At 40.9% G+C, this 12,566-nt stretch overlaps 1 protein-coding gene across 3 annotated transcripts in view; it reads right to left on the reverse strand.

Moving 5' to 3' along the window:
* LOC109537729 (neurotactin) overlaps nt 1-12,566 on the reverse strand; it is a 40,636-nt gene that overhangs the window by 3,433 nt on the left and 24,637 nt on the right. For all 3 annotated transcript variants that reach the window (XM_048669264.1, XM_048669259.1, XM_048669268.1), the window contains exons 9-10: nt 6,259-6,460; nt 5,984-6,200 (exon numbers count right to left, since the gene is read on the reverse strand). In XM_048669264.1, the coding sequence (XP_048525221.1) occupies nt 5,984-6,200; nt 6,259-6,460 (419 nt within the window). The remainder of the gene's footprint in view (nt 1-5,983; nt 6,201-6,258; nt 6,461-12,566) is intronic.

A 12,566-nucleotide genomic window follows, 5' to 3' on the forward strand; every position in this document is an offset into this window, starting at 1 on the left:
GGATCGATACATGGATCGCATTAAAAGACGAACTGTTCTTCCGAGCTGGTATCCGAAAGTTGACAGAAAGATGGGAAAAGGTAGTGGCTAGCGATGAACAATACTTTAAATAATCCATTTGTAACCATTTTTGCTCAATGTAGCCTTAAATTTCGAATGGAGGGGGGATCTGCACCACAAAATAAAGACACTCTAAGACTGATGTCAACTGCGGCTAGTAATAATTTTTGTAATAAAATTGGTACAATCTAACTGCGCAATTTTTGCTGTCTTTATACTAAACCCTACTGAACTACAAACCCGATTAAGCTATGCAATAAGTCGATTTTAATTTGTTTACTCGCAAACGGGACGTCGTAGAAAAAAGTCAAGAGACCTTTTCTCTTCCAAATTGAACAGGAAATTGAAAAATATTATTTATTTTTAGAAAAATCAGTGGCGTAACGTTTTTTTAATTAAAATTATCTACAGATGTGCCTGTACCCACGCCACTGGAAAACGTGTACTGTTCTTAGTTGCCTACGCCTGAAAAATGTCATTATAATATTCCAAGCGGTTTCCAAAATATTAATAAATAACTTTTTTTTTATTAAAACTTTAACACCCTGTAGATCGCAAACTCATGGTTTTCGGAATTTGGTCTATTAACGAAATATATCCAAAATTACTTGCACTATCACCCCCTGCAAAAAATGCATCTACTTACCAAACACCCTGTATACATGAAAATCGCCGCAGGATGGACATCACGGTACAATAGTGAGAAACCAAATAAATTACATCTTGATGAATCACCGACTCCGGAATAGCATTAGACCTGTTAAAACCTACCCAGACGCTGACACAAACTCAAACTACAAATTACTCTGCTCCGAAATTCAAATGAAATTAAAAAGACCAATAAAACCTTATAAAACAAACAGAATGTGCGTTGATCCCCTCAGAAACTCTGAAACACGTGAACGCATAAACACCAACTAATAATAGAACCATAAGTCTTAAATGCGGAAGAATACTGACATGAGATACAAAGACCGATTATAGAACGAACAAAGGATTTCTTAAAACCATCTAAGAGAATAGCAAAAATCGAGTGGATGACAAGAAATTCTGAATCTAATGGAATCCCGAAAAGGATATAAAAACAAAGACATTACCAGATACTGCGATATCAACAAAACCATAAAAAAATTAAACAAGCCAAAGAACGATGGCTTGAAATCTCCTGTAAAGAAATTGAAGATCTCCTGAAAAAACACGACAACTTCAATCTCCATAAAAACCTGAAATATATCTCCGCAATCAAAAAACCAAAACATGTCAACCTACTCAAAGACTCGGAAGGAAAATTCCTAGATTACGAACAACGATGCAGAGAATGGGAGAGGTACGTCACTGACCACTTCGACTATGCCAACCGAGGAAACAGGACACACACGATCTGTGACGAGATAGACAGAGGCCTCCGTTTACTGAAGGCAAAGCTCCCGAAAGCAGTACAGCAAGTAAAAAATAACAGGACCAACTTCCTGCTGAATTGCTTAAAGTTCTAGAGGAAGAGATTGTTTGCCTAACCACAATTTTAATAAAATATACAGCAAAGGAAGACTACGAGACGATTGGCTAGAGTCGCCTTCGTAACATTACCGAAAAAAAGTAGGCCCAATAAATATGGCGATTTTAGACTTAGTAGTCGAATGAGACACGATCAAGATCTTTTTGCGAATAATACAACATCAAATGTTCCTACTATGGGAACCAGAGCGACATTCTGCATGCGCGTGCTGCTCCAGAAAAGCTGTGAATTCCGACAGAATGTCTACATCTGCTTCATCGGATTTCGAAAAAGCATTTGACCAAGTACAACACGACCCACGTTTTAAATACATGGAAATAACTGGACTGGACAACTATGATATCAGAATACTAAAATCCCTATACTACAACCAGGTAGCCTCCGCCCAAATCGAAGACAATCATACTCAAACACTGCCCATTAAACGTGGGGTATGACAAGGCTGTGTCCTGCCGCCGAGCCTTTCTAACCTACACAGAAGAAATATTCAAGGAAGCTTTGGATGACAGACAGGAGAGCGTAAGACTCGGCGGAGAACCAATCAACAATATTAGATACGCTGACGATACAGCCATTATCGCAGACAGTCTGGAAAACCTCCAAACACTAATAAATCTAGGGAATGAAGCAAGTCGCCTGAGAGGTCTCAAAATCAACACTGCAAAACCAAAGTGGATGGCAGCCTAAAAAATAAATATACATACTACATAAATACAATATAAATAATGCGAATGCTGACTCTGATGAAGAGATAACAACACGGATTGAAATATCACGCAAAGAAGTGATATTTCAATTCTATGTAACAGAAATCTGTCAATGTAAATTCGTAAGAGGGCCTTGAAATGTTATGTGTGGTCTGTCCTACTTTATGGCTGCGAGACATCAATAATGAACAGAATAGAAGCATTTGAACTTTGGAGCTACCGCCGAATTCTCAAAATACCGTGGGTCTCGCATACTACAAATGAGGATGTCCTCAGTACGACAACTGGTGAACATTATAAAGAGAAGAAAAACGGAATACGTTGGACATATAGCACTAGAGCACCGAAATACCAGCGATTGCGCCTCATAATACAAGGAAATGTCGAGGGTAAAAAGTGGATAGTGGTGTCTGAAGACCGACAAGGAACCTGAAGAAGAATAAACAGAAAATGTTTTAAATGAAATAGAGCATATTTCTCGGAAATATTTAGAATAGGACAAAATGTGATTATGGACAACTTTGACAATGTAAAACAATTTAAACATTTAGGGTCCACAATCACATCCGACGACATGAGTGAAGAAATCAGAGAACGCCTGAAGTCAGCCAACAGGTGCCTATACGCCCTAAAGGATATAGTGAAGTCCAAATGAATGACTAGGAGAACGAAAATCAAAACGTACCAGACCATGATAAGACCCGTGGTAATGTACGGTTGCAAAACCTGAACTCTTACGGGCGAAATGCGGAACTCATTCGAAGATTCGAGAAAAGTGCCCAGTAAAATTTTCGGACCCACCAAAAACCAGGATACACGGAGCTACCGAATGGAAACAAATGCAGAACTAAACAAGTATACATCCAGCCAAGCTGAATAACCTCATAAAGGCACAAAGATTGAAATGAGCAAGGCACGTACGAAGACAGCCAGATGATAGAATGATCCGCTTAATAGGGTACAGAGCACCAGAAGGAAGACGACCACTTGTAAGACCGAGATTAAGGTGGCGCGATAATATAGCATCTGACCTCCGGAAAATGGGCATCGAGAATGGTCTAGAAGTTATGGAAGACCGAGACAGATGGAGGCAAATTGTTACCTCAGTCAAGGTCCACCAGGGGTTGTAGCGCTACGGAGTAAGTAAGTAATGGATGTTGAACTAACATATTAAATTGTATAATACTTAAACTGTAATAATTAAACAGTACATAAACTGCAAATTAAAAATCTATATATCACAGAAGTTGAATTCGAAATGTCCATTCGTTCCTTCGTGAGAGTCTCGAATAAGGTGGGTCACCCTGTAAGGTTACGGCTCTGAGAGGGTACATGTGTGTAATATAAGTTAAGTACATAATTATTGGCTTGCCCTTCTAGATAACATAAAAAGTTTTGCGGAATTTTTCATACCTTATTTCACTGCTAGCATTTAACCATTGAACATTTTTCAAATGAAAGCTTATTATTATGTTTGAAATGACAACTTGTATAGTATTAGGAGTTGGAATTAGTTTCAAAGGTTTTCTAAGAAATCGCGTTATAAACGCATGTGGGCACTCCAAAACTATTGACGTACCGCGGGGTAAATTTATTTTTCGTAATTTCTTTTTCCGCCATAAACACCCCTCGCATTCACCCTTAAACTAATGGTGCGCGGTAGCGGTCAGTGCGTCCAGGTTCGAGGGTGGTGCGGGGGTGCGGTCGGGAAAAAGGGATAGTACGGTCAGTCCTGTGAACCAGTCCCAAAGGAAACGCGTACGCGTACGGAGACAGTCCAGGGTACTCAAAAAAAAAAGAAGGCTACCGACGCCACGCCACGCCATTTTCTTTTTTTTATCGAGTGCCGGATTTCAACGAAATCCAGTTTTTTCCGGAGTATCCTTGCTCCTTGATGCCCAGGGAAACCGCTGAACCTACCGCGGAACTATTGTGCGCGCCCAGAGACAAGACTATTTGCCCGCCGCGGTACGTGGGACAATTGTGCGCGCCACAGGTACCGGAGCCATAGACTCCCGTAATTTTAGTTTATTTTATAGATTCTTCTTAATTGTAGTTGGTTTCTGTTCTGTTTGTTGTTTTTTTTTTGTGTTTTTTTGTTTGGTAGTTTACATTGCGCGCAGAATCGCGCGCAAGCGGGGGGGTACTACCCAAAAGAAATACCTGGCATCCCGTCATATGGGAAACCCCCACGTTATCCATTAAATTGTGTGCGTTGTGTTTGACTTGGGTGTTCTTTTTTTTGTGCGCATCCACCATCCCAGCGCCCAAAATACAGGGACCGGGTCGCGATTCCCATTTCGGTAGTGATACTCCGGAAATGCCCTCCGCTCGCAACTCGAGCGAATGGAGGGGGGATCTGCGCCACACTATATTTGCGCTGAAGCACTATATTAAAGCTTGGATTGTAAGTATGTGTCATCTTGCGCAAGTGTAAACAACATATATTCCAAGACCATTCAATATGCCGACTTTCGTGCCGAATAAACGCAATTTGCGGGAAGCTTTATTGTTCTGCTTCCATTTGAAGAAAACTGTTGCTCCGAGTAGTTTGCTCCTCGAGGACGCTTACGGGGGTTACACTTAAGCGATTTCAACATGTGAGTACTGGTTTCGACGCTTCAAAAGTGGTGATTTTGACACCGATGGAAAGGAATGTCCCGGTCAGCCGAAAAAGTTCGAAGACGAAGAATTGGAGTCGTTACTCGACGAAGATCCGTGTCAAACGCTCCAAGAATTGTCCGTATAATTGGGAGTTGACCGAACAGTCGCCAAAGGTCTCAAAGCGATGGGTATGATTGCAAAGCAAGGAAATTGGGTGCCATACGAGCCGCAGCCGAGAGACGTGCAGAGGCGGATTCTGACGTGCAAAGAACTGCTCGCGCGTCAAAACGGAAAGTTTTTTGCATCGCATCGTCAGTGGCGATAAAAAGTGGATCCATTACGACAACTCCAAGCGAAAAAATCTTAGATACCCCGGCCACACATCGTCATCAACGCTAAGGCCGAATATCTATGGATCCAAGCTCATGCTCTGTATTTGGTGGGATCAGCTGAGCGTCATTTATTATCAGCTGCACAAACCGAACGAAACCATCACCGGGGACCTCTACCGAACACAATTGATGCGTTTGATCCGGGCATTGAACGAAAAGCGGCCGCAAAAGTCATTTGGCAACATGACAACGCTCGTCCTCATGTCTCAAAACCCAAAATCCGTCAAAAAGTACTTGGAAACGTTGAAATGGGATGTTCTACCGCACCCGCCGTATTCCCCAGATATTGCCCCGTCCGATTACTACTTGTTCCGATCGATGGCACATGACCTGGCTTACCAGTACTTCACCTCTTCCGAGGAAGCGAAAAAATGGATCGATACATGGATCGCATTAAAAGACGAACTGTTCTTCCGAGCTGGTATCCGAAAGTTGACAGAAAGATGGGAAAAGGTAGTGGCTAGCGATAAACAATACTTTAAATAATCCATTTGTAACCATTTTTGCTCAATGTAGCCTTAAATTTGAAAAAAAAACCTTTAAAAGTAATTCCAACAGCAATGCGCAGTATTCCATTAAATACATTTTTTACAATTATTATTGGAACGCTGATCAAAATATAGATGCACGACAATTAATTCCATTAAAAAGCGATAATTTAAACTGAGTTGTTGATTCGGATTTCAGCTGTTAATAATACTCACCAGCCACTGATGTCGTTTAGTTGAAGTTTCATCTCTGCCTGGCAAGTCAGGTTGGGGCTTGATCCACGTATGGGGAACTGCTTTCATTAATTTTTCTGGATCCTCTGTCCTCAGACATTCTATTGTTTCACATTTTAGATGTAGAGGCATGTTGTGAAGTTCCGCTTTTTCACGAGTTTCACTAGGATAAATGGCTCCCCCAGACGAAGCCCAGGCTCTGCGAAAAACGTAATTCGCTTATTATAAAATATTTGCTTAAGGTGGCGTTTATGTACCTAGTGAAATATTTGTTCGCGTTATGGATAGTCGTGAGAGCCGTAACTATAGTTGCTCCAGCTTTGTGGCCGAACAGCGTAACAGAATCTTTGTCCCCGCCAAAGTGTTGAATGTTCAGCTGAATCCAGTTGAGAGCCAGCAAAATGTCTGAAAGGCCATAATTGCCTGATGTGTGTGGATAATCAGCCTTGCTCAATATGTCTGAAAAATTCAAACACACCCTTTTTGTAATAGGAAGGGGCGCTCAAGCGTTTAATGTAGACTTTTGTTATTTTTTTACGAAAATTTAGCACAGCTAAGCTCTAAAACAGTGGTTATTAACGTGGGTTCGGTCGAACCCCAAGGGTTCGTTGGAGATCAAAACGTACACCCGAAAGTCAACCCCCGAAAGTCAACCCCCGACTGCTGTGACGTCACGAGTAGACCGAGCCGGTACAATACCACAGAAATAGAGTAGCTGCTCTCACAGTGAAATATAATAATCACCGCACATTTTTGCAGTTGCTTTCTTTGGTAATGTGATAAAGACTGGCTTTGCCCAATCACTAGAAATGTGTCCACTGGCATATCTTCTTCTTCGGGTGCCATGTGCGTGCTATGCTGCACGTCGGCGACCGTTTGCACATTTTATGGTCACAGAATAGCTAGGTGCTCCTTGCAGTACTAGCTTTGGTATGGAGTAGCGGGGTCCTCTCAATATATGCCCCAGATATGACACCTTACGTTTTTTACATCGTAGAACTTCATTATTAGTTATGTGTGTTGTCGAGGGGATACGAAGCAATTGGCGGAGTGTCCACAACTCAAAAGCTTCGATTCGATTTAGCGTTCTGGCTTTAAGTGACCAAGTTTCGACACCGTACAAAACAATAGGCCATACATAACATTGTACTACACGTATTCGAGTGTGTAGTGGCATGTTTCTGTGAAGAAGTATATTCTTAAGTTTAAAGAAGGTTGTTTTCGCGCGACCAATTCATCCTTTCACTTCTTCGTCACATTCCCACTGTTCATTTAAAGAAACGCCAAGATAGGTAAATTTGGCGACACGTTCAATATTTACTCCGTTGATGTTGAGAGTGGTAATATGCTGATCTCTGCTAATCACCATCATTTTTGTTTTGGTATTATTTATATGTAGTCCGAACTTTTCACCACATTCGTTGATTTTATTTAGTATTGACTGGAGGTCTTCAAGGTTATTAGCCAGGATAGCTGTATCATCTGCGTAGCGGATATTGCTTATTGGGACGCCATTGACTTTGATACTTCGGGTTTCATTTTCTAATGCTAGTTGGAAGATTTCTTCCACATAAATGTTAAATAAAATGGGTGCCAGTACACATCCCTGACGCACTCCCTTCGAAATACCAAAGGTCTCCGTTGATAGCTCGCCATTAATACGGACCTCTGCCTGCGGTTTCCAATACAATTCCTTTATTACTCTAACATCTTTATTATATAAACCGATCTCCTGGAATCTCTCCAGCAGCGGTCCGTGCTTTACGTTATCAAAAGCTTTTTGATAATCGATAAAGCAGACAAAAACATCCTGCCTTTGATCATAGCACTTTTGGACGAGCAATTTCATTGAGAACAGAGCTTCTCTCCAAATGGCCTGATAAATCCAAACTGCGTGTCACCACTCATATCCTCACACTTTCTGTAGATTCTTGAGTGAATTACTCGAAGGAACGCTTTGAGCGCGTGGCTCATCAGGCTGATGAGTCTATAGTCTTCGCAATTTCTGGGGTTTGCTTTCTTTGGAATGGCAACAAACGTAGACTTTAACCAATCCCTGGGGATTTGCCCAGAGTCATATTACGTTGAAGAGATATGTAAGATGTTTGATATTTACTTGCCTCAAAACTTCTGCATATATGTCGTCATGACCCGGTCTTTTACCACTCTTCATACAACTTATTGCGTATTTGACTTCAGACTCAAGAAATTTTGGACCGCTCATATTTTCGGTAGTGTTTGTGGGGTTATTTGCACGCAGGTCCTTGGATAGTGCCTCCGCGTAATTCCTCCAGGCTTCTTTTAGTTCGTCAGCATCTGATATCGGTCTTCCTTGTTGATTTCTTATTGACGGCAACGCTGTTCTTATACTCACCCCAGTTATTTCCTTCATTATAATTTATTTTTAACTTTTATTATAAGTTAAAGGAGTCATGCAGCTGATGAAGTCTCAGCTTTGATTGAGATTGAGAGTCTCAGCTTTGATGAAGACAACAGTTTACATCTAAGACTGAAGTTCGCAACAACGGGGTTATGATCTGAGCCGATGTGTACTCCTGGATATGCTGCCACACGTGTGATGCTGTTCTGATATCTCTTGTTAATCAAAATGTAGTCAATTTGGTTGCGGACGATATTTCCCTGTCTATCTTGAGGTGATTTTCAAGTATAAAGTTTTCTAGGGTGTAGTTTATAGAAAGTGTTCTTAACAGCCAACTTTTCATAGCGACAGAACTGAATTAACATTTCACCTCGTTCATTTCTATCACCCAGACCAAATGCTCCTGTTACACCCTCCACAACACCGCTGCCGACCTTTGCATTAAAATCACCCATTACCACATTGATATCTTGAGGTTTTAAAGACTGCAGAACATCCCGGACTTGCTCATAAACTTGTTCAACTTCAATTTCTGTTCCGTCCACTGTAGGTGCATACGCTTGTTCTATATTGATGTTAGTCGGTCTGGCACTTATTTGCAACAGTATTATTAGGTCTCAGTATGCTACGACATTCTTCACATATTTATCCATCTCTTTGGATACAATTTCTTAGCACCCTCTGGTGATTTAACACCTGCCCGGGACTAAGGGGCGTTGCTTTTGGTTTTCTTGCCATTATAAAGAGTGGGTGGACAAAATTACGTCCTGGGGAAACGTTCCGTTGGTAATTGTGCAGCTTTTCGCTTGTGATTAATTCCAGTAGCTTCCTTGATTGTCTTGCACATGTTGAACGCATCGTATTTTCCTCCAGTTTCTCCATATCCAAATGCAATTTGAAACAAATTAATGAAATTACGGCACAAATATCAATCTTTAACGCACATCCAAATCCAACTTCAAGAATGTAAATGGGCTTGTAAAATTCTGCTACGATTACAGTGCCAAGCTCAACCAGCGCCAAATCCAATCTTGAGTTTATAAATCTGCCTTTAATGTAACAAACAGCAATGTCCAGAATTTCTGTAATCAGCCTTGTTCAGTAAACATATAACAAAAATACTGACTAGTTTTGTGCCTTGTCATTGTTTTGACGTGCCGAGGGAAAGAATCGCAAATTTTTTATTTTTTTTTCCTCCGGCCGGTTCTGAACATTACTCGCTTGCACCCTGGAACTACCCGCGCGTCCTTCGATTGAGGTCGGGTTCCAAGGGGACTTCGGGGGAGCGGTCGGAAAGAAAAAGTGCATCGATAGTCAGTCCCAAAAGAGTGTGCTAAACGGCAGGACGGGTGTTTGGGCTTTTTTTCGTTCCGGGACGCCAACTCAACGCCACGCAAAGCTGCCATTTTTTTTTTAAACCAAATCCTGTTTTTTTCGAGGCATCCTAGCCCCTAGAAACTCGAATCGCGGAAGGTCACTGTGCGCGACCCGTCAGTGACAAGACTCACCAGTTTTTTTTGTTTTTATGAGATACTTTTTCTTTGTTCTGTTTGTTTGTTTTTTGTATTTTAGTTTTTTTTATTTCTTCATGTGTGGTACGCATTAAAGAAACTGAAACAGGGGGGTACTACCCTAAACAAGTACCTGGCATCCCTACGCGCCGAACCATTAGAACAATTTTTTTTTGTTTAAATCTTGGTTTTATTGTGCGCAACCATCACCTTGTCATGTAGGGACAAGGTCGTGATTCCCGCTCTCCACAAGAGGAGACAGAAATGCCCTCTGCTCGCAACTCAAGCGAATGGAAGGGGAATCTACGCGACAGTTTACATACATTATAACAAAATGAAGTAAAACTGGAGAAAACCATTTTTCCCATAGAATGATCCAACGGGTCAAAAGCCGTAGGGCCTTACGCCTTACACTCCAGAATTGTCTTTTATTGGTGCACTGAACAATTCCTAGAAGTTTGATCTCATCGTTCTAAAGCACTGTCGTATAGAGTGCGACTCCACAAAAAAGGGTAAATAAGGCGTACACTTCGAGGGTAGCGGAGTCGGCCAAAACGGGTCAATAAGCTCAATTCGCGATTGACGGCCGAGTGGAGTGACGCTCTGATTTTTAGCCATTTTTTGGGTGTGACCGGAGACCTTTCGAGAGCACCGACGCTTGAGCTTTTTTCGGTTCGCGGTTTTGCTCAACCAAAGTTTCGTTCTTTACCTTTGCTCTGACCCTCACGTTTCGCAGTGTGCAGGGTCCCCAGAACACTGGTTTTTCTCAAAACCGAGTTTTCTGACGAGCCGTTATCTTTCGGCCACGTTCGTGCGCCCCTGGCGACTGGCGAACCTCGTTGGAGAAAATCGCGGGCTTTTCACTTTTTCCGAAGCTATGGGTTTTCCACTCGTGTCGCTTCCGACCCAAGTGCTCTCACTTAACCACGTGTTTTGCTGGACCTCGGGTGTAGCCACACCCGTACATGTGTTAATTAAGCCCCTGGTGTGGGGATTTTTATTACCATAGAGAGTTGTTCCCACTTTTGTTGGTTTCCATATCCCCTTTTGCCGTTCAGGAACCTTGCGCCTCCCCATTGAACGCGCCAAGATACAGAATCCGGGAATAAACACCCGACGTTTTTTCAATTCCTTGCTGGTTTAGGTAAAATCATGCTGGCATGATTCTGGTCTGGATGGAACTTTCTAGGCTTAGTGACCTTTTTGATTAAATTTCTAAGCCCGGTGGCAGTAATTAATTCCCCTTTTTCTATTTTTATTATTATTTTTTTCGTTTAATTTACAAATTTGTGCGTTTACACAATGGAACGAAAATATAGCGCATTAAACCGTAATCCGACCACGCCAGGGACATCGAGATCGAGGACTCTAAGGTTCCCCAAATGGAAAGAAATGAAGCGATTGGACGCGGAACCCCGGGCCTGTCACTCCCGCGTTCAACTACTTCGAGCGAATGTTACGGCTTTGAGAATACAGCCCGACGCAACAGCACCCTGTGTAGATCTGTTTTGCTGTTAACCGTCAAAATATATAAAATTTTATCAAAATGTACTAAGCGTTTCTGCAATATTAGTCGAACTTTAGTATTAAAACATTCTCCATTTTTTGCGCGTTTTTGAAATATTGCACTTTAAAAAATACATGTACTATAACTTTAACCAAGAAATTCATCGACCTACACTCTGTATCCTACTATGGGGTACTCAACAATATGAGTAATATATACATATGAAAGATTAAATAAGTTTATACACTCTATCTATTGCTATTTTGTTAAATATTTAATAAACAAATTCAGCTCAAATTCTAAATATTCATGAATCTCTAAAACGCAATCCTATTGGTTGTGACGTCTCTGGTCATATAAATGGCGGTTTGTTTACGTTCTGTGCATAGTGTATCATTAAATTAATTATTTTGTGGATTTAAATAATTTATAGTTTGTAATAAACTAAAAAATGGCATCAGAAGAATTCCTTAAAGCGTCAACAAACAATTTACCATGTGTACGTATTTTTCTGGTTACCGAATTTTAAAAAAACGACGAACGCTTCAATTCAGCCAAATTTAAGGGTGTCAAAGCAGCAGCGTAAGTAAAAATCCGAAAATTCATTATTAGTTATTCTCTCCTTAATCTGTCTGTATTGGTTTAAATTAGGTAAATAATATACAGGGTTGCTCCTTAGTGCGTCAAAGTGCGATATCTCAGTAAATATGAACTTTACAAGAAAATACGTCCTACGAAAGTTTTTCATGTTTAAAAGGTCCACATTTTAAAATTACTTTCCAATATACGGGGTGTATCATAAACGTGTGGTAGTTACCAACTCTGGTTTTTTAAATGAAACCCCCCCTTTTTTTTGTTATTTTCAGATTGGCCGTTCAATTTTGATTTATGTTTGTTTCAACCGTTTTACCTGAAAAATTTACGATTTCCGAGTTATTCGTAAAAATGTGAAAGTTTTGACAGCTACTGGGTTCCACAGAAATCGATACTGTACACTACCCGCTGCGAATTTTGGAAAACAGTTTTCAGCGATTCTAACAGTAGATATGTTTTCATGATCTACACGTAGATCTGTTTTAAATTATAAGGAAATACTTCTAAACCGCGCAATTAGCCTCTAAACTTGCATGTTTTTAAACCTCAAAAAGTTGCTTATTTCAAATGGAA

The sequence above is a fragment of the Dendroctonus ponderosae genome, unplaced genomic scaffold (assembly GCF_020466585.1).
Source record: "Dendroctonus ponderosae isolate FM_Combo_2020 unplaced genomic scaffold, Dpon_F_20191213v2 Dpon_F_20191213_1, whole genome shotgun sequence".
Classification (NCBI taxonomy): Eukaryota; Metazoa; Arthropoda; class Insecta; order Coleoptera; family Curculionidae; genus Dendroctonus; species Dendroctonus ponderosae.